We start from the raw sequence: 22714 nt of genomic DNA, 5'->3' as shown, positions 1-22714 counted from the left end.
AGTTGGAGGGACTCACCTCCTCCAGTGGCAAGTGGCACCACCAGTGGCAATTACCCAGATATTTTTATTCATAAACTTCAGCAAACATAAAAGGAAACAATTTTCCAAAGAACCAAGATGTTTCAGAAACATCAGTAAGGGTGGCTCCCAGTAATACTCTAAGGAATCTCCATCTGCTTATGACACAACATCCTGCAGCACAACAAACAGACCGAAACAACCAATGGCAAGACATAATTCCTGTGAGGAAATCTGGTTTCTGCTTTTCTCCTGAAAATGGCAGAGTAACATCACAGATACACCTTGGGCTTATACTTATTTAAAAGTGAGGGAAATTTATCTGAGAGTTATCTGGCTGAGTGGTCTTGTCTTCACAGTTTAATATCTGGCAATTATGTGTGGATATGACAGTTTTAAGCTTAACGCAAGTAGGCGGCAGCGACTGAGGTTTAACAGTAGGCTTTTCTTCTTTGCTTGACCTCATGACACATGCAAAAAGCTAAAAACTGCCAGGTCCACAGTAGGATTTGAATGAATTATGTGGGTGGAATTTGAATACAGGTTGCTCGGAACAGCTATGGGTTGAGAGAGGCAGTAAAAGCACCACAGAAACATGCAGAAGAGTTAGTGAAGAACAATAAAAATACAAAAGATATACTTGTAGTAAGGCATGGAGAAAAAGCAGAATGAGCTTTTAGGTACACTAACTAAAGAAAGGCTTAAAATACTAAAAAAGGAGAATGTGTCCCTTTCTGGTGACTTGAGGAACATGAAACACAATATCAATTCCTTAAAAAATATGCAGCATCAAAAATACACTAATTGCACATTCCTCTCCTAAAGAAAATGATCAATACATTCTTGCAGTATAAAATATTATTTAAAACCTTTGGGTGCTACGAGTAAACTCTTGTTCTGGGGGTAACATTCTTTTGAAAATAAGACAATGAGCAGACTAGGGTAAGGAGAGCAGACCTGCAGCAACGTAAATATAGATCAGTTTAAGCGGCTGTAAAATTCACTCCTGGCTTTGGGAGTGCCAAAATGTGGTATAGAGAGGAGCAGAACTACTTTTAAATGACAAGCCTGCATTGAACTTCTGTCTACAAGAAGCGCTTATAGGAGAGCTGCTGCCTCCTGTAATGGCTTTTACACAAAATCAGGCATAAAGAGCCTGAGGCACAGAGCTCTGAGGCCAGTGGATGTACCGGCTCTTCTGGCTCAGGAGGTGTAAACAGGCCAAGTGAGGTGGAGATGTTGGAGCCAGCCACAGAACCACGGCTATAGCATCACAGCTGCCATCCCTTCTGGTTTGGAGGTGTTCCAACCAAGTCTTGAGATCCCTCTGTGTTCCCCGAAGTATTTACTATCTATACTATTGGATCTATATCTATACCTAATTAGAACAGTCAGTCCAGAAAAAAAGTCCTTTTCTGGAGGTAGAAGGCTCAAGGCCTTTGGAAGGAGATGGCAACACCGTCTGCATATGCAATTAGAGAAAGCTATTATTGCAAAGTGAGGTCAGGCCCTTACTCAGGCATTAGCACTGCCATTTACTCACAAAATGTCTCATCTTAGTAAAGGGGTATTTTCACCCAAGGACAGAGGCTGTCCTGGAGCAACAGATTAAAATCTAAGAGAATTCACTCAAAGTGATGATCACTTTTCTGTGAAGTTTTTTAAAGAGCTAAAAGTCCTCCTTTTTTCCCCTCTGCAATTTCAGTGCTCAGGGGGTCAGACAAATGCCTCCACAGTGCAGTGGAAATAACTGGAGTTATGTAACTCCAGTGGAATGGAGTGGTTCTGGTTACTGTACTACTAAGAACAAGGACACATAGGTGCTAGAGGAAATATGCTCTAGCATGGCTGCTGAATGGCTGAGAGGAAACGGCCTCAAGTTGTGCCAGGGGAGTTTTAGATTGGATGTGAGAAAAAATTTCTTCACTTTAAGGGTGGTCAGGCACTGGAATAGGCTGCCCAGGAAAGTGGTGGAATCACCATGCCTGGAAGTGTTCAAAGAGTGTGTGGATGTGGCACTTGAGGACATGGCTTACTGGGGAACACTGTGGTGCTGGGCTAACAGTTGGACTCAGGGATCTTGGAGGTCTTCTCCAACCTTAGTGATTCTGTGATTCTACTGTTTACTGCCAGAGTAATAAGTCAGGTTTTACTAGGCAGATGCCATAGCTGGGTTTGGCTAATGCAGGTTCTCACATACAGGTGTCATTAACCACATTAATTAGGAACACAGCCTTAGCAACCAAGAAAATGTCTCCTCACGGCCAAGAAACTCGAGTTTCAGTTCAGATTTCTGCAATGGAAAGTTGCCTGCCTGCAGTTTTTGACAATGGTATTTGAAATGATGACAACTTAGGTGCAGGACTTAAATCAAATTTGAGCATGGTCTAGCCTTTTATCATTGATTCTCCTTTCCAGTAGGAAAGCAATCAAGCTAAAGACATCTCCTTTCATCTGTCAAAGGAAAAAAGAAAATAAGATGTTGTGCAAGTTCTTTTCAATGCTTCTTTCATTCTCCAAGGAGCAATGCAGAACTATCCCAGCCTGAGGCAGTTCAGATGTGTTTGAAGGAACAGCAGTTAAAATCACAGGTTGGTCCCAAACTGGCTGTTAAAAAGTGTCTTTAACAGCTCTGCTTCCTGTCCCTGATGCTGCCTCTCCTAAGAAACATTTTGGCTGTGCATGGCTCAGTGGACAGTTTATTCTCCACCTCTGTGAGGTTTTCCAGAAACCCAGAGGTCCCAGGCTCTGTGTACAACACAGACTATTTTTGCCAGCTCTTGGTCCTGCCTTCATTTTCTCTAGCCCTGGAAGTCATTGTTGCAAAGTTCACTCTTGAAGAGGTGAATAGGGAGGTCTTTTTAAGTTTTCTTTCAAATATGTCATACATACCATTTTTTCGAAGTTTACTAGATTGTCAGTGAATGTCTTGTTTCCCTCATGAGTAAATGTCATGTCTGTATAGAAATAGAAGACACATAAAAGCCCATTACTGAATCATGGCCATATAAGACAGCAGAATGTTTTATCTATCCCTTACAAAAATCATAGCAGCTGGAAAGTAAAACATTTAGGTTTTAATTTGCAGCATTTCTGAGACTAATAAAATTGAGGTATGATATTCAGATGTACAAAAGCAGTTGTTCTTGTCTCTGTGTCATGCTTTTTGTAACAGGAAAAGATCACACCTCACACTGAGATTGATTTTTGCTTTTTCTTGCTGCTACTCTTATCCTTCAAATAGTTGACAAACAGCTTTCAAGTTAATAATTCTGGTAACATCCAAGCTTACCTTTTATAAGTAGAGGCATGAAAGGAATTATTGGAGGGTCCAATTTAGCTACAGTTAGTCTGTAGGCCCTATGGTTTCTTGATGGATCCTGACAAAAAAAGAGAAATCAAATAATTACTAATAAGTATTATTATATGTAGCAAGACACTATATGCATTCATTTAGATGTCATGGCATTTATTAAAAACATTATTTTTTCCTGTGACTTTGAAAGTGCATCTGCAAATTCAGACACCTTTTATCATTCTCCTGGACTAGTTACACAATGAGAATGCAGCCACTAAACACAAACATTTTTTCATGCCAAATAGCGAGGTAAGATATGATTACAAAAACATTCTTCATAAAAGAAACCACCTATTTTTCCTCCCTCCTTACAGCTGCAGATCCAGTTTTGCATATTTTTTCCAGCTGTAACACTAAAATGTATTGCCTGGAAAAATCCAGGTTGAAAAATAGAATTTCCCATATGTACTATTGGAAAACATGTGATAAAGCTTTTCTGAGTCCCCAGATTAATTTTGAGTGGTACATAAGTTCTCTCAGAGTAGGTTCCTAAGAGTATAATTTATTAGTCATACATACTTGTTTTAGCAGCTCTAAAATGGGATCATAAACTTCTTAAAGTCAAACAAGGACACATAAAATGTTCTGAATCAAGGAATTCAAATCAGAAACTGAATTATCTCAGATTGTGCATAGAATAAGGGATCTATTGCTATTCACCATTAAGCTTTCAAACTCCGCATAGATCTTCTTGAACTTGCTTGGGAGTTTCTGTTAATAAAAACAAAAATAGCAAACCTTAATTAAATCCGATCAGTGCGGTAATTTTACTGTAAATGCTAGTTCCTTCCACAACGCCCTAAGTCAGGAAAGTGCTCTTTTTTTGCCAGATATTTCTAACAATGTGCTAATCTAAAATACAACATGTTTCCTAGCAACCAGATTAAAAATAGAGACGGGACCAGCCACGAAACCTGGATCCTGATTTAAACCCCGACTTGAATTTAGTCCTTTGGGATGTTTAGATTCAGATTTTTGTTTGGCTCACATAGCAATCACTGAATTCAGAATGTAAGTGGAAATTCATGTGAATGCTTTCAGGACATTGCTGATTATAGCCTATCTGAAAATATAATTTACACACAGCTTGTGTGGGGGCAGATCAGCTTAATTATTCACACCTATGATGAACTGCCCTTGCAAACATTCATATCCATGCCTGGGCACTTCCAGGAGGTTTTTTTGCTCATGCTGATGATGCATCTATTGCTTAAATTCTTGACATGCTCAGCTGCAAAGGTCCTCTATCACTTTCTGGGGTACAAATTAATGAATATTTTTTCAGTCCACAATTCCTACACAAATAAATCATGGTCAGTTGATCATACAATTATTGAGATGAGATGGGCTTTCCTAAATACTTTCTTTCCCCCTCATGCATATTATGTTATACAGATTAAATAACTTTACTATAAAGACTATAAGGTATGTTATAAATTGGTTTTAAAGATCGCTGTAATTTTTTATGTACACTTAGGATATGTCAGCTTTCTATTTTTCGTAAGAAATTTCTCTGTATTTGCTGAATTTTTCAGACTACTACTGGCAGTGGGTAACATTAAATAGAGACTTTATAGCGCAGAAATGATTTTTTGCAGTACTTTCTACATTTGGAGTGCATACCCTAGCAAGCTATTTACACTGTGCCACAGCAAGGGCCTAATTTTTAATGATGTGTGTCAACAACTGTGTGCCTAGTTTGCATATGCATGCAGATTAGGTATTTGTGAAGTAAGTGGTATAATTGGACATTTGCACCTGCAAATATCTAATTCCTGCATGCAACTAATGTAAATGCATGATAATATAGAAGAAATCAGGTCTTGGTATGTTTGTCTTAAAATATTTTCTGTATATATCTGGCTAAAAATCGAATTGCAGAAATTCTCTTGATAAACCGACTGCTCTACAGAACCAGAGTGTGATAACATTTCCTTGATCTCAAGTTAATCCCCCACATGTACAAATGATCTGTGCCCCGCCCCCAGCTCAGACCTGGTGCCCATTTCAGAGTGCTGTATGTAGTATATACATTCAGTTTCTTCTTCTCTAGTCCTGTACTGTCTCAGCTCTCCCACCTCCTCTCAGCAGCCAGAAATGAAGGGTCATTATTCTGTGAAACTGAAAATCGTTGCCTGTAGCACTGATTGTATATGACACATGTATTTTTGAAAAAGGGGCTGGTGTACTCTCGGACATGTCAGTCTGATCTCCTGTTTCAGAGCACATTTTTAAAGGTGTTCAAATTTTGGTCTCAGCTGCATCAATAACCTCAGTCATGCTAATTATTTTTAATTTCTAATGAACAAATACATGCACATTTAAATCTGTTTTGCTTTTGATAACCAGCATATTCTCAGTGGTTACACCGTGCTGGACACTGCACCCTTTCTATACCCTCATATACAAAAGAGCAAAGCCACAGAAAAAGGTGGAAGCTCTGAGAATGAAGACCAAACTGACAGTAAGCATGGAAATGCATGTCAGAGAGAAAACCAGAACTGGTTAGGACAAATCCACATTTTAACAGGGCAACAGAGTCCCTGTTGAGATCAGAAAATAGTATGTACAAACAGAGGATGAATTTCAGAGAATTATCAATGGAGTGATCTCACCGAACCACCAGTAAAGGCACACAGAGGATGTGGGCTGATCTAAGAGGTTAGCTGGCTAACTTGCTCATCCTGTTGGGCAGTTTAGCTCACAACAGAAGCTGCTGTTGTCACTCTTGTTAACTCCTGTGAGCATTCAGCACATCCATGGGTGTAGTATACTGCCTTACTAACAAATATTGTCACCCTTAGCTAAGGCTTATGGTCAGGAGCTGAATTAGTAGATCTAGCTTTATCAATAATAAAGGCCCAATTCATGTTTTTGCTAACTGAAAGTAGAAGTCCCCATCAAGCTTCCTGGAACTGGATTTTAGCAAAGACTTACCTCCCACGTCAATGAGAGACGGCTCACGGCAACATTACTCAGTCCCATAATAATAGCAAAAAAGGAATTCAGATTTTTGTATTCTTTACAGCTGAAACACAAAGGGCCAGGTTTTAAGTTGTATGTATCAGTCAGAGCAGTACATATGAAAACCTTAAGAGAGCCGAACTCAGGCATCTAGTTTAGAAGTGACTGAATTTGGGCAGTCTTGGCCAGCATGCCTGCAGACATCTCTTCACCCAAGTGCTAGCACTTCACCACACTCTGAAGGCTTCTTTCCCTTATGACCTCCCTTCTACTTCACTGGGTGCAAGCTTCTGCAAGGACCTAGTCTTTGAAGCAATTCCTCACCCAGAAACACAGTCCTGAAACTGGGCTTAATTCAGTCCCAAGGGATACCAGAAACAGTGTAAACAACTGTTTATAACCTCATTTGCTGCAGAACCTGCTGACAGCTTCTGAACAGCTAATGAATGCTTGAAGCTCTTCTCAGGCAATCTTCATGGCAGTTTACAGGGCCATCAGTCTTTTCAGAGGGAGAAGATCAGCTGTCTAGAGATGCCCCATGCCAGTGACCTCTCCTGCAGTATAGGATTTTTATTACTTATAGATTCTGGGACTTCTAGTTCAGGAAAAGAACTGCCATTTGTTACCAGCATCATTAAAGAGGTGCTGGGCAAAAGGAGCTCCAGGGCACACTTCATCTCTAACGCAAAGAAGGATTTTGCTATCAATCAGGAAAAACTGGAACATGTAATCGAGTACTATGGAAGATCCAACGTGCCATATGAAGGAGTAGATACAATCTGATGGGAAGAGTCAATGCAATTGCTCAGCTGGGTCTGCAGCAGGTAGCTCACTGACTCAATAGGAAAGGAAGAGACAGAACAAAGCCTGTGAAAAAAAGCCTCACAAATCTGCATCTCACTAGGTTTTTGCAAATAATCTCCTGTTTTTCTCAGCTGATGTGCCAACATCCAATTCCAGCACCTCAGTCTCTGTTTCTTCAGCTGTGAGTGGCTTTCCTTAGGAGTTAGTATTGAGACTGTTGGGGTTTAACATCTCTGTCAGTATCACGGAAGGTGGGCTTGAGTGCACTCTCAGCAGGTTTGCTGATGACACCAAGCTGTGTGGTGCAGTTGATGTGCTGGAGAGAAGGGATGCTATCCAGAGGGACTTTGACAGGCTTGAGAGGTGGGACTGTGTGAACTTCATGAAGTTCAATGAGGCCAAGGGCAAGGTCCTGCACTTGAGTTGGGGCAATTCCAACCACAAACACGGTGAAGAATGGATTAAGAATAGCCTTATGGAGAAGGACTTGGGTGTGTTGGTTGGCAAGAATCTCAATGTGAACCAGTAATGTGTGCTTGCAGCCCCAAAAGTCAACCATGTCCTGAGCAGTATCAAAAGCATCGTGGCCAGCAGGTCAAGGGAGGTGACTCTCCCCATCTGTTCTTGTGAGACCCCACCTGGAGAACTGTGTCCAGCTCTGAGATCCCAACATATGAAGGACATGGACCTGATGGAGTGAGTACAAAGCAGGGCCATGAAGATGATCAGAGGACTGGAGCACCTCTGCTGTGAGAGACCTGGGATTGTTCAGCCTGGAGAAAGCTCCAAGGGAGATCTCAGAGCACCTTCCAGTACCTAAAGGGGCCTACAAGAAAGCTGGAGAGGAACTTTGGACAAGGGCATGGAGGGACAGGACAAGGGGGAATGGCTTTAAACTGAAAGAGGGTAGGTTTAGGTATTAGGAAGAAATTCTTTACTATGATATGGTGAGCCACTGAACAGGCTGCCCAGAGAAACTGTGGATGCCCCATTCCTGGAATGGCTCAAAACCAGGTTGGATGGGGCTTTACACAACCCAGTCTAGTGGAATGTGTCCCTGCCAATGGCAAGGGAGTTGGAACTCAATGATCTTTATGGTCCCATCCAACCCAAACTATTCTATGACTCTGTGATTTACCAAGAAAATTTTAACAAGATTAAATCTATGATTCTCAGACTTTTTTACTCATCATTGAAGCTCTTAGCTCCTCTGAGGTATCCTTAGCTTCAGACAAAATTAGTACAATCATCTCATCCTACTATCTGACTCCATGATTGCCACATCATCCTATTCTCCATCATCCACACCTATTCTTTCTGTACCTTTCTATACCTGTATTTCTGTACCTATTCTATTCTTTCTGTACCTCCATTTCACCACACTTGGGTGTGTTGAGTGGGTGAGTCCTTTAGATCTTAGCCTCACTTGTGTCTGCACTGTGTGAACACCGAGCATGTGAATAAACGATCTTTCCCATATGCTGGTCTGTCTGTTGGGAGATTGCTGCCCTCTCAGATCTTCTGGCAGAGCTGCTCATGCAAATTCTCCCACATCAGATTAGCGACAGCGAGCAAGGGTAGAAAGGATAAACTGAAATGCTAAAGCTACACCAACTTATTCTGACTAGTGCAGGTCAGGGAGTGCCTCATTAGTGGATCTGAGGGGAGATAAAGATGAAAAGCAGACAGGATAGGCTGTCAGTGAACCTCTTCCCTAGGCACAAGTAAATCCATAAAGGGATATCTGTCCACAGCACATGACAGGATTAGGAATAAATTTTGGCAGGGTAAAATAATTAGTAACACACAGCACTAGTGCTCAAACAAAGTAGGCAGCTGCAACTGTATCTGCAATATTTAATTTGAATCTATCTTCATATTAAAAGGGAATGTTTTGCCAAGTACCCTGTTAAGCAATACAATTTGACAAAGTCTCAGTTAAAATCCATCTAGATGTACAGATATTCTGTAAATTCTACAGAGTCTACAATAAGTAATTTGGTTCCAGACAGAGGATCACTGTAAGGCAGCAGGAACAGTGCTGCATGGCTCTACTGCATATATACTGCATGTAAAATGTCAAAAAGTGGATCCTCTAAAGCACCACAATGCACCACCTCAGAGCAGAGGTCCCTCTGCCTCACAGAATGCACTCTACCAGAAAAATCTTCCTGTTAGGATGAATAGCAAACACACACAGACACACACACACACACACACACACACATACACTGGTCTCCAAAACAAACATGTACGTGGTTAAAATCTCTTGGTACTCACACAAGCATATTCATCTTGGCATTTTCTCTATAAACACACACTTCAAAAATTTCTCACAGGCTTCTTGGGCTTATAACATATGCATATGTATAGAAAGAATGATTTTCAGAAACTGAATGAAAGTGTCTGAGTACAATGATACACAAGACGGCTTCTAAATACCTGTGGATGTATCTGCAAAGAGGAAATATACACAAACTGGGTTTGCAGATAACCATAAGAGTATGTGCAAGCACATCCCAGAAGGCCTTTCTAATACAATTAATATGGGAAGAACTCACTGTTGGAAATATAGTTCACTTCTCCCCTTTGTTTGAAAGTTTATTCCTACAATAGCTGGAGAAAAGAGATGAACCTGGTAACCTCTACATCCTCTTCCAGCAGATGCTAAAGAGACGGTGGCTCCTGGAACTGGCAACAGATGTGCACAGCACTTGGAGCCAGCACTTGGCCTTGTGCTTGCCTGCACAGACTGGGAGCACACATCAAGGGTGCATGGGGTGGCAGACACAAAATGATGTGCCTTCTACAATGGCATCTGCACCTCAAGCCACAGAACTGAAACAAGCTTCTCAGTAGCAGTTACCTTTGAAAATGGGTATGTGCAAGGCATCTTGTTACCACCAGTCATGCCTAAGATTAATAGTGCAGCACTGAGCTGTTCTCCCTGAACACTTTTCTAATGAGTCTAGTACTTCTAGGCAGGGTAAAGTTCTCATTAGGTCTCAAGGATCTTCACAGGCAAAACTTCCTCAAAGATATTGCTTCAAGGTCTGGGCTTTTTCTCCCCTCTAACTTCAGCGCACTTTGTGTTTGTTTTAGTGCATGTGTAGCAGCTGTTACCATGGCAGCACTGCACAGAGGGCAGCAGCCTGGCAAAACTTCCCAGCGCCTTTCCAGCGGCTGCAATTAAACCTGCCCTCTTGGTTTGTACAGAAGAAAATCTTGTGCTTCAGATTTCTCTGCTTTTAGGAGACAAAGAGGACTCAGCAGAGCAGACCGCTTTTAGCAATTTATTTTTAGCATTGTAGTGATACCAGAAACATGGAAGTAAACAGGAGGTTGTCAGGCTGTTGTAAATAGCACAAGATTAAACCCATGACTCCGAGAAACTCACAGGCTAGGGCAGTTTATTGAGGAGATATTTAACTGCAATTTTTAGGATACTTGATTTCAAGTGTTTATGGAAATTACTATTGTCTCTTAATGACCACATTTCAACATTTTCCCATTTCATGCCTGCGATTAGGAAAGACCCCGACGTCTGTGTGGGTGCCACTGCCCTCTCCTGGGCACAGCCCGCCAGGCCGGCAGCTGCTTCCCACTCCTGTGCTGCACAGTGAGATAATGGAATACGCGGTGCATGTATTTTTAGAAACTAAAGAGGTAGATTCTGTCCTCTGTTCTAAACATAAAACCCATCCTGCATGCCCGCCACTAGGTTTTTAAAATCTTCAGCTTTGACCAACTGTAATCTAACCGCAGGGCTCGAAGTAGCTCCCAGAAGGAAGCTGGTACTTGCAGAGCAGGGTGTCCTGGAGGAAGGAGCCACACAGATCTCCAGTTTTGATGTGAACACAGACTTCAGCTATGTGCCATTACTAACTGAGAGGAGGGCAGCATCACAGTTGCAATAGTAATCTCTTCCTATACACAGCTCCATTTAATGATGCAAAAAAGTTAAAACCTATGGTTTAACTGCAAGTAACATCTCTTGTTGGTAGAACTGCCTGAAGGCTTCTAGTTACAATGCCTAGAGCTGTAGACAAACACTACATACCTCAGCAAACTGTTTATTCAGACAGCAATGAATGAAATAAACACACCATGAACTGGAAAGCGAGGGAGAGCGTAACAATGATAAAAATCTCTATGTATGCGGGGCATGGATATATCCCTGCTCCCTCTGAAGTCAGTCACTGCCTGCTCTTGACTTCAGGGAGTTAAGGCTGACATCTCTGGCATGAAGGTTCCAAACAGTTTAAATCTGGATAGGAATAAAGGAAGACAGCAAGAATGCCTGCTATCCAACCTCAGACCCAGAAGTTAGTAACAAAAGAGGACATTTCATATTTTGCATTTTAAAACAAAAGTATTAGAAAAAAAACAAAGAATCATAGAATCATTAGGGTTGGAGGGGACCTCTGGAGATCATCCAGTCCTACCCCCCTTCCAAGGCAGGGACACCTGGACAGGTGACACAGGAATGTGTCCAGGTGGGTTTTGAATGTCTCTATGGATAGGGAGACTCCATGAACTCCCTGGGCAGCCTGTTCCAGTGCTCTGCCACTCTCAACATAAAGTTATTCCTCGTGTTGAGGTGAAACTCATTGTGTTTTAGTTTAAGGCCCTTGCTCCTCATCCTGCTGCTGGGCACCACTGAAAAGGGTCTGGAACCATTCTCTTGGCACCACCCTTCAAGATATTTGAATGTATGGATGAGATCTCCTCTCAGTCTACTCTTCTCTAGACTAAACAGGCCCAGCTCTTGCACTCTCTCCTCCTGTGAGAGATGCTCCAGACCCCTCATCATCTCTGTGGCCCCCACTGGACCCTCTCCAGTAGCTCCTTGTCTCTCTTGTACTGAGGAGCTCAGAACTGGATGCAGAACTCGAGATGTGGCCTCACCAGGGCTGAATAGGGGGGGAGGAACACCTCTCTTGATCTGCTGGCCACACTCTTTCTGATGCACCCAGGATCCCACTGGTCCTCCTGGCCCCCAGGGCCCACTTCCAGCTCATGGTCACCTTGTCATCTACAAACAGCCTCAGTCCCTCTCTGCAGAGCTGCTCCATAGTAGGTCAGCCCCCAACCTGTGCTGCTGCCTGGGGTTACTCCTCCCCAGGTGCAGGACCCTACACTTCGTATCATCGGCAACCTTGCTGCAAATCCCAAACAGAATAAAAGTAATATGAGTGTCATCATCTTCATGCTACCTCTCTTTACTCTCCCCTCTTGGTTTTCTCACTAGGCACAATTCTGAGAACAGTTCTCCTGAGCAGCACCAGAAATATTTCTATTCTCAGGAAAATGAGGCTCAACTTTGTTAATATTTACTAATTCATATACTAATATTTGCCAATGTATGCAAGAGTAAATGAAGGATTCTCCCAATAAACTGACATATATTTACTCACAGATTTGATGTGTAAACATGGCCCTAAGAGATCACAGATCAAGGAGCAATGGAGAGCAGCACAGGAAAGAAGAATATATATTAACAAGGTTCTATACAGCCCTAAAAGAAAATGGACAGAATGACCAAATACAGAATGTTTTAACCTCTACTCTGTGTGGCTGTCTGAAAGTAGAAAATAAAAACATACCGACTATACTGAACCTCACTTCCAGCTCCCATATGATTGTATACTTACTGGGCTGCTATCTTAATGTATTTCTTTAACAGCTGAACACGCTTGCTGAGTTGAGAGCAAAGACAAATCTCGGTGACCACCCAGAACTGGATTTCATTGAATCTTCTCAAAAACAAGTCCAGATTTGCTGTGGTCTTTTTAAAATTGTGCCTTCCAAAAGTGTGATAGATCAATTCCAGCTAGGAAAGAGAAAACAGTTCGGAATTTTTTTTGAGGTTGAGTTTCTTGGACAGAGGAAAGAGGCTAAGAACGACCAGGTAAGTATCTAGCCTGAAACTTACTCTGCAGTTTGCATTTATTGCTGCATAGATGACAAAGATTCAGGTTTCAAATCCAGTAGACAATAGCTGAGGCATAGTAAAAGCATAACTACAGATTATATATAAATAGCTTAATACCTTAAAACAAACAAAAGTAGTTCAACAAGAAGCACATGTCCAGAAGAAGTTTATATTTCTATTTTGCCTATAAAATTAAGAATGTCTTATACTTTTGAAACTTGTAGGTGGCTTTATTGTAGAATTTTTGAAAATCAAGCTTAGAGGAGGTTTTGGAAATAATGTAGAAACCTACAATGTACAATTAAACACTTTCTAACAGATTCTAACCTGCTGAATAGACAGATCCTCATACCTCATGTACGCAGTTGAAGAGCTCCCAGTCATAAACTGTCATCTGATGCGCTAAGTCTTTGGAACTCATCAGTTCAAATGTTCCTACTGTACCAGTAGATGGTCCTTCCTGTTCTGGTAATGGTGCCTACAAACAGAAAAATATTATAAAATATTTTAGACATGCTAAATCGTATGGTTGGTGCTTTCCTTCCATAATATTTCTAATTTTTTTTTCTGTGTGATCACTTTGCTAATCATGTTTCTAACAGTAAAACTGACATTTGCAGTAGAACCGAAATTTGCTTTTAACCACAGACAGGTATTAGGAAATTAGAAGCCCCGTGCAAAATCAGTATCCAGTATGCACAGGATAGTCAGGAAAATTCTGAAAGCCCTTCAGAGACACTGCAAGGAAAGAAACCAGACTGTTCTCAGTGTGTTATTTTTAACATTGTTCTAAAAATTGAATCTATAATACGCGTTGTGCTAACTAAAGCATGTGTGTTTGTTTGGGAGCAAAGGTCTTTCAAAAAAACTTCTACGTTTCCTTTTTCACATACACAAATAACTAGGCCATCAAGGACAAGCCAAATACTTTTACATATTCCTGATTCTAATGATGAGAATTAGTACATCTAGCATGCTTCAGAAATCTGCAGTGATTGCAAGATCTTCTGATCGTTTATACAATAAACCTCATACCTTCTCTTTGACAGTACAGTGATGCACAATTCGTGATTGCAAATATTGCTAAAATACTTCCAACCAACCCCCTTGCAAACTGGAGGGTGAAACACCCGCAGAGCTGCCCGTGAACGCGTGGGTCACTTGTTCTGTTCCCAGGAGAGGGCGGCAGAGTTCACACACAAGTTTCCCAACTCACCGCCTTTGTTAAACACATAACGATGGAGCACGGAATTGTCAACAGGCTCCTTTCTGAATACAAACTCAGTGGAGTCCGCCAGATTAACAGACCATCCTTAGATACTGCAGTATAAAAAATGAGCCTACTAAATGAATCCCCTTTTATGTAAGAATAATATATTAGCAATAGAAATAGGTCTGAGTGGATTAATACATCAAATCACTTTCTCTGTCACACATAGTATGTAGGAGCTTTATTTCTGTATGAATTCTTGCTTTGTACTCTAGGCAAAACTTTCCTTTCAATTATCATCATAACACAAACTAATTAAAAATTACTAAACTAAATAACGAACATTATCACCTTAAAAGCTTCATCTATAATTAAAAAAAAATAGTAGAAATGTATTCTCTAAAAAAATCCAGGGCAGCCATTAATCTTATTAAAAACTGCAGATTGCTTTGAATTGGGATTTGCTCAAACACAAAAGTTCTTTAGTTTATGACAACACATGAAATAAAGGTACAACAGCTTTGTGTAGAAAATTCTAACTTGTGGAAATCTGTGGAAAGAGAATTGCCTACAGATTGAAAGTTGTCTTTTTTCCCCCATTTGGAGATGAACACAACATAGCTGTTACCATAACAAACACATATTTTCCAAGGCTAGGAAAGAAGCACGTAGATGCTAACTCACAGCATATTTGAAAATTCATCTACCCAGAACAATTTTCACATGGGAATTGCCAAATGTCATGTGGGTAAATGTTCATGAAAGGGCAGCAGCCAGAAACTGGAATGTGAAAGGATTAAACTGGGAGGCAGCTAAGGTTGCAACATTTTTTGATTTGTTTACACCTCTTTGAAAAAATGCAGCTGATAAGGGGGGTGTAATTTTTTTTTGTTATGCAGTGCTGAGGGCCATTTTTAAGGTGCTGAATGTACCTCCCTAATTCTTACTGAATTCAGTCTAGTTGATGAAAACTAGCACACTGCAGCCCTGTATCTCAGAGCTCCCTGCATCATTTTGAGTACTTGATCCACGGTAAATAGCACAGGTAAAAGGCACAGAAAGCCATGACAATTTGCTGCCAAAGCTATGTGTACACAGACAATGCAGAGCCATATATAAGTACCCAGCACAGCTGTACTGATGCAACACCCCTGCTTTACAGTAGCATGCCCCATGAGGGTATCTACTTGGCAGGATTAATTAACCTTAAGGGAACACCAGAATTTAATAAGCTGAACAAGAGGTATCTCTGCATGGAACTACATATGCTGGATGTGCATTCCCTGGTTACTAAATTGAAAGCAGCAGAAAAGCATAGATTTTACCATATCCATAAAAGAAATCAGGCATACATACTAAGTGGCTTGTTAAAAGCATACAGGAGGCTGAAACAAGGCTAGGAGTAATAGAGTTCATGCTGACATGACTTGGCAATGACATTTGTTTTTAATGAAATAAAAGGAACAAAAAGTACAGTCAAATCAAACTATAAAAGCAGACCCCATGGAGATCACTAGAATGACTGTATAAACTGTAAGTACTTATGAGCAATTCTACCTAAGAAAAAACCAGACTTTCTACCAGGAATATTTTCTGTGATTCTACTTAGAATTATCTCAGATTTTGACACAGTATTTTGTGAGGATGAAAAAGAAAAGATTTTAAGGAATTTACTGCTGGAATCAAATCTCCCAAATGCTTTAATTTATAACACCTGTCTTGGAAAATATATCTTTATGCCTTTGAGGAGATAATTCTATAATGAGGAATTACTGCAAGTCTTGGTGACAATACTCAGCTCTTCCTAAATGCTTGACAGAGAGAGTACTGCCATCAAGTTCTGTTATGTGGATCAGATGAATGGATTTCTGGTCTAGTCCAGGGAATTAGAACACTAGCTTGTTTTATTTTCAGGTCTCATCCTACTGCAGTGTGACAAGCCCTTTGTTGTAATGTTTCCACTAGTGTTTGCCTAAAGTGTGGATAATGCAAAAAGGGCCAAGTGTTCAAACAAACTGGAGCCCTGACGTTCCTGAACACTGCACACATACATACCAGTGAATCGAACTGATCCCGTGGGCAAGCAAACAGCCGGCCATTAACACTGAGAGTGGTGAACACTGAAACATCGTGAGGCTTGAGCACAACCTTTTCTGTAAAAATGAAACAAATTATTATTTATTGTATACAGAGAGAATATATCAGCAGGACTGATCCACCAGCTGCACAGATCACCCTCCTAGGAACAAGTTTTGCTCAGTAACCCAGTGTCCAGGATACAGAATAGAAGACAACAAGATCCTCTTTACTGAATAAATGTGATAATCTCAGCCCAAACCAGTCTTCTACAGAACTAGAATCCCAGTTCCAAACTGTACAGACAGGTCAAGAAGCCTGTGGTGCTATCACTAGAAACTACCTGCAAAAATTAAGCCTAATTAGAGAGTCCATTCATTCATTGCTGAGCTGTAAGCATTTGGAGAGCTGTTTTTAATAGAAATTGCTCTGGAAAGCTGTAACTGCTTAAGGAGGTGATGGAATGCATTACAACATTTCTAAAAGAGCATCACATCACAGGTTAAGAAAAGATAATGAAGTAACTTACAAAGCAGTTTCTTCCAGCATATGCTGGTGGTCAGCAAATCTGACAACAAAAAATTGCTTCATCTGTAAAACGTAAAGCTGTCTGGTGTCAGCTCTCAGGAAGTGAGCCATTTTTGGCAGGCACTACTGTTTGCAAAAATGCCTTCCAACATAGCTCTCGTTACCTCTACGTGTCTCCACACAGTCATACTCAACCAAAGCACTTGAAAAACACCAGTTGTCCAGCAGAATTTGCCCTCCAGTTACTCTCACATTTCCACAGCCTATAGGGGAGGCCTGATCCCTGACCCTCTGCAAACACTAGGTCAGTGGGTTTGGCACGAAGTTGCTCTGTAGGGGTTTGTATAGGAGAAAGGTTCACAAAGGATGTCTGGACTTCAGGCGGCTCTCTTGAAAGCTGTTTATTGCATAGGCGAAGTTACAGCATTTCAGGGAGTGGGTATGCAGAGCCAGCCCTACAGCTGCCAGCTCCAGCTGTAGGCATACCTGAAGCCCCTTTCTGTTCAAGTTACAAAGCATTTTATACTTTTCTTTGCAGAGTATCTTAATACATAACAACCAATAAGCACCATACACAATACCTTTACATTTGCCTATAGCCTATCATAACTACTACCATCACCATATTATAGTCATTATTATCCAATCACAAGAGTAAGTAAGTTACAATTTAAGCTTACAGTGGAAAATTCTCAGACGTCTCTTCTTCTTGCTACATCGACATTTCTTGTTTGCCTGCGATAGCTCTTTTTGGTAAAAACATGTTTTCTATTAACTTATGCTCTTCTTGAGACTTATTTACTTGGTGAAAAACATGTCTTTGTTTGTGGTCACATACCTCTGCCCTAATCATAAAAATCTCCTTCCAACTCATCTCCAACCTTTGCCTTCTCAGTTATTCAGTGACCAGTGTTTCAGCAAAACATCTTTTACTCTATATGAAAACTTGCTTTCATTTCTATCTCATCCTCAGTTTCTACATTCAGAGATCTTTCTGCCAAGCCTACATACCTGTGAAACTTTCTTACCAAACTTTCATCCTCTCCAACAGGTTTGCATGGACAGAGCAGCCAAAATGGTAGTGACCACTGCCAGAATGTTTGCACTGCAGTGTTTTCTGATGTTACTGATCCCTGAGTCTAGCACACATACATTTTATAGCACACACAATTTATCCATGCTTACCTTCTATTTCTGGCATTAAAAAACTCTTACAAGTCTAACAGTGAAGGAAAATTGGGGTAACTCTGCTCTTTAACATGCCGATACACAAGCTTCTCCATTTGTCCCATCTCCCATGTGAACTGCAGTCTGTGCCTGCAGTAGAGGAAGGACTTGCCTCTAAATTAGGGATTGTGTACTAGCTGAACATGCACATGGGTATAAAACCTTGACTGAACTAGTCTTTCAATCCCTCCAAAAACTCTGCTTCACCATAACTGAGTGTTTAAGATGATGGAAGTACAGTACCTCCTCCTGAACTCATCTTCACTATGATGAGGCCTTCTCCAGAGCCCAGCTTGTCTGCTACTGCACTGATCACTTCCTTCACAGAAGAAGACACTGGCACCCGGATAGTGGTGTAGGTTTGGTCTATGCAGTACACCTTAAACAGAACTAAAGAAAAAACATTGCAGGTTTATTCCACATGTAAAAATCACAGATTTACTCTACAAATTACTTTCACTTCAGTAACCACTCCTCACAAATGAAACAAAGCAACAATAAATCTCTACGTAGCTCCCCATTCCTCAGATGCTCTACAATTTCTAGCATAGAAATCCTTGATTTCCCAGAGTTTCGGATTTTGGAATTTCAGTGTTCAGTGAGCTGCCTGTCCTATGAATGAGAAAGGTGCAGCCATACGAAAGGAGCCATTACTGCCTGTCCAGACAGACACAAGAGCTAGCATTTCCCTGGCAGCTGGAACTGTTTTCCTCTTTGTAGGCCTAGAAGAAACACTGCTATGGACAACAGAAGCTGCATGCATGGCAGGATGTCTGCTGTTCATATGAAGTTAGTTCCAGCTTTTGACGTGGTTCTTCTGTTGGTCTGATTTATGCCACCAGCTTTGTCAGCTACATGAGCTTGCATTTTGTTGCCTTGTTTTTACTGTCGTTCATTAGCAAGAGCTGTCTTTTAATATCAAACATTGAAGAAGCAGCTGTTTTAGGTGATGAAGTTCCACAAAACAACCATTAAAACAACCTTATCAGTAATCTGAAAATGACATTCTGATATGCTGCTGTAAATTTTACCTTAATCTCTTCAGAGAATCAAACAACAGCAATAGGGCAAACCAGCAGATTCTGGTTTTTAGGCTGTGTGCCTAGGTTCTTGGATTCTAGATCCATGATCCATGGCATGATTATCTGCTCCACTCCCACCCTGCAAAGGAACAGCTGTACATGGTAGCTCAAACTACACAGGGGAGACAGAGGCTCAAACATGACCTACAGCTCCCACTCTTCATTGCACTGCCATTACCTGCAGTACACTGTCTTACTGGTTCTTGCCTGTTTTGTTCATTCCTTATTTTAAAGGTTTTTACATGTTCCTCTGAGGAAGCAGTGTTGATAGCACAAGTAACTAAGGGAAAAAACCAGGAGCACCTCAAATCAATGATGGAGAATACTGGGCTAGCAAAAGCAAAGACAGTTTGCTTCAGGCTTCAAAATTCTAGGTAGGTAATTTCATTTATTTTTAGACCATTTTTTTGAGACAGACAAATTTATGCAGATGTCAGTGGCTCAAGAAAACTTTGCAGAGAAGGAACTCACCTTCATCGCTGCCCCTGATAGGCTGGCGTTTCTGTGCTCTGTCATCACTTGTGTTGAACAGTTGCAGAAGAACTTTGTGCTGAAAATGAATCATTGAGATTCACATTAATGCAAGAAGAAACATTATGAGGTATACATGAACTACAGTAGATCTCTTATCAATGGCAGGAAAAAGAGTAGCAATGCAAAATTTGACAATGTTAAAAGCTATCTCTCAATGTGGGTATTTAGTATATCCATGACTACTGAGGAGAAGATGCTTATGAATTTGCTGGGCTTAAGATTTTACATTAGAAAACGGACAAATAAATTTTCTTACCTTCTTTTGTGATGCTTTAGGTTCTTCAGAACTAAAAAAAGGTAAAGCATAGAATATATAATTAAATATTACCTGGAAGATTTTGTGTACAAAATCACCTACAGAACATGGACCACTTGTCAAACTAGAATATGAATATAATCATATTTATATGTGAAAAGACTAGATGATACCACAGTTAATCTATGACCAAGGCAGAAAAAAATATTATACAAAGTTCATGTAAGCATGAAATAAGCTTCTGTCAACCTCTCAGTGAGGGTATGGTGTTTGCAAGAATGATGTGGAAAAGAGGCCCATGGACATTAATTCAAATAAGCCTGCATGCAAACTTTCAGTTTCATGTAACTGAGTGTCATTCACAGAATGGCTTTTTAATAGCTATAACCAGTAAATTTTCTTCATCAATTTACTGAGAAAAAGGGCAGGGAGAGTAAAGAGGCAAAAACTGTGCTTACATTTGCTTTACAATTTTCTCTAGCTCTGGAAGTTGCTCCTTTAGTGCTGCAATCATTCTAGTATCATCTGATACAGATACATAAAATTCCTGTAAATGATACAGAATAGCCTTTAAATAACTATAGGGGTAAATGAGCAGTACTCAGGAGGGAGGATTATGAGATGACATCTGATAGCTTAATGATTATAAAGAATGATAATCTGCATAGAGGAACACATGCTGGGCCCAACCCTCTATTACTTCTACTACTTGTTTATCTCCAGCTGATTTAAAGCAAGAGTTATACATGCAGAAGGGAAGCCTGAGGAGGCTCCTTAGCTCACTCTGTAACCACTGACTGCTTGTGTAAAACCTGCATTTTCAGACTGTCAAGGATAAAGCCTAAAAAATTCACAAATAATCTAGCATAACAGGTTTTTTATTCTTTGCTGCTGTAGTCTGCAGTGCTTCAATTGCTCCTGAGTCACTGACTCTCAGCTGCTCTAACCTGCTACAGTATCACCCCCTTTTCAACCCTACTCAAACCTCTTCTGGATCTATTCATATAAAACCATCACAAAGAAGGATCAATGTGCTTGCAACAAATGATTGTTCTTTAACTTCTGGACAAATGAAAGACTGTGTCTCCAAAGCTTGAAAAGCTTGAAAAGCTTTCCCATGGGGGCTTGTGGGGTGTCTACCATTCTTAAAGACCCCCTCTATTCCCCTCTGCTAAATCTTAGATTCAGTTTTAAGCTCTTTGGGACAAGAACTTTCATTCAGCCAGCAACATAGGGGATTCTGTTCCATAAACACAACATATCATAAGAATGGCATGATCACTTAAGATGACACTGGCAGTGCATCTTATCTTAGAAATCCAAGGATAGGGCAGCTACCACAAAGATTACAAGGCTTCTGGAGACAAAGATCTTAAGTTCCAATAGCTGGAGTACAGCTTTCATTCAAATGGAAAGGACTTTTGGTTTGGTAGTGTGGCAGCCCTCCAGCTCCCTCCTGGCACAACTCAGGCAGGTATAAACAGCGATCCAGTTCAACCTGTAGAGCCCCTGAACTACAAGAAAATACTAGAGAAAGCAAATTCCGCTACTGCTATAACGCAATCTACCCATGAAGTGCTTCAAAAGGGATCTGCAATACTATTTTCAGAGGTCCAGAGGCTGGCAACGGTTCAAGCACTGTTGTGATGCCTTTACTGTCTGCAGCCAAACCTGAGAAAACAGAGTTATGACTTTGTACTTTGAAATGACCTATCTCACTTCAGTTTGTGACAGAGTTCTAAAGACTGGGAACAGGCTTTCAGCTTATCTTGCCTAGCTACTTTTCAGGACAGTGATACAGTGATTTCTTTATACCTCCAAAAAGGCCATTGCTGCTTCATCTTCTTGCAGTAAATCTCCATATAAAGCAGCCCACTGCAGAACCAGTCGAATGACTCGCCTTTTGTTGTTGAGGGCATAATCCATTTTCTCCTGCTCTGTACCCTGAGAAGGCTGGGCATGATAGGTGCCACAGTGTCAAGGAAAACATTCAGTGATTGAAAATATCAAACCCAGTATGAATTCACAATCAACTGACTTCCAACAAACCACTTTCAGGGTGCTCAAAGATAACTCTCTAATACATATTTCCAAATTCTGTCATCCACTAGTGTAATGATTTGCAAACTCTTCATGTTCATACTAAAAAGTAAAAAGACAATGAATTTTCTGAAGAGCACAGGAATGACCACAGTTCCACAACAGAGATGCTTGCTGCAGGGGAACAGAACAGAAATGACACTTGGAACAACAAAGAGGATTAACCACGGAGACTGAAGAAGGATATTTCTCCTTGTTCCTCTTTGGAAACAGTTGAAGAAAAAGAAAAATGTCACTTTGTGTTTAACAATTCAGATTTTCCATTTGTGAGGAAGACTACCAGAGTGAACCACCAGTGCTATTCCTTTCAATTTTACAAGTTATTGTAACTCAAGATGAGCCTCAGTTCCATTATGGGAGGGGGACTTTGACATTTACAGCCTAAACTGACTATAAAAACACAGGATTAAATAAATTTTGTAGCAGCTTCATTGTCATGAGGAAATCAGACAATTCCACTATGTCAAATAAAGTGTATTTAGGACACAATCCTTTGTGAAAGTTATTTTGTGACAAACAATAAGAAAAAACGGGAAACATTTCATTGACCTTTTAAAAGACAAAATGTCAACATTACAAAAATAGACAAATAGCTAAAAGGCCAAAAGTAACACTTAGTGAA

At 40.6% G+C, this 22714-nt stretch overlaps 1 protein-coding gene across 5 annotated transcripts in view; it reads right to left on the bottom strand.

Moving 5' to 3' along the window:
- RAPGEF4 (Rap guanine nucleotide exchange factor 4) overlaps positions 1-22714 on the bottom strand; it is a 159581-nt gene that overhangs the window by 12357 nt on the left and 124510 nt on the right. For 4 of the 5 annotated variants that reach the window (XM_042040579.1, XM_042040578.1, XM_042040580.1 and 1 more), the window contains 12 exons: positions 21808-21958; positions 20451-20539; positions 19993-20023; positions 19674-19752; positions 18364-18510; positions 16345-16442; positions 13432-13557; positions 12799-12977; positions 6314-6404; positions 4037-4087; positions 3311-3398; positions 2911-2975 (listed from right to left, as the gene is read on the bottom strand). In XM_042040579.1, coding sequence (XP_041896513.1) covers positions 2911-2975; positions 3311-3398; positions 4037-4087; positions 6314-6404; positions 12799-12977; positions 13432-13557; positions 16345-16442; positions 18364-18510; positions 19674-19752; positions 19993-20023; positions 20451-20539; positions 21808-21958 — 1195 coding nt within the window. Of the gene's footprint in view, positions 1-2910; positions 2976-3310; positions 3399-4036; positions 4088-6313; positions 6405-8215; positions 9599-12798; positions 12978-13431; positions 13558-16344; positions 16443-18363; positions 18511-19673; positions 19753-19992; positions 20024-20450; positions 20540-21807; positions 21959-22714 lie in introns of those variants that run through there. The other variant, XM_042040581.1, reaches the window with a different exon arrangement.

The sequence above is a fragment of the Corvus kubaryi genome, unplaced genomic scaffold (assembly GCF_017639235.1).
Source record: "Corvus kubaryi isolate FWS band 111438036 unplaced genomic scaffold, C.kubaryi_AGA036_p1.0 37396, whole genome shotgun sequence".
NCBI lineage: Eukaryota > Metazoa > Chordata > Aves > Passeriformes > Corvidae > Corvus > Corvus kubaryi.
This window is presented reverse-complemented; position numbering and strand designations above follow the sequence as displayed.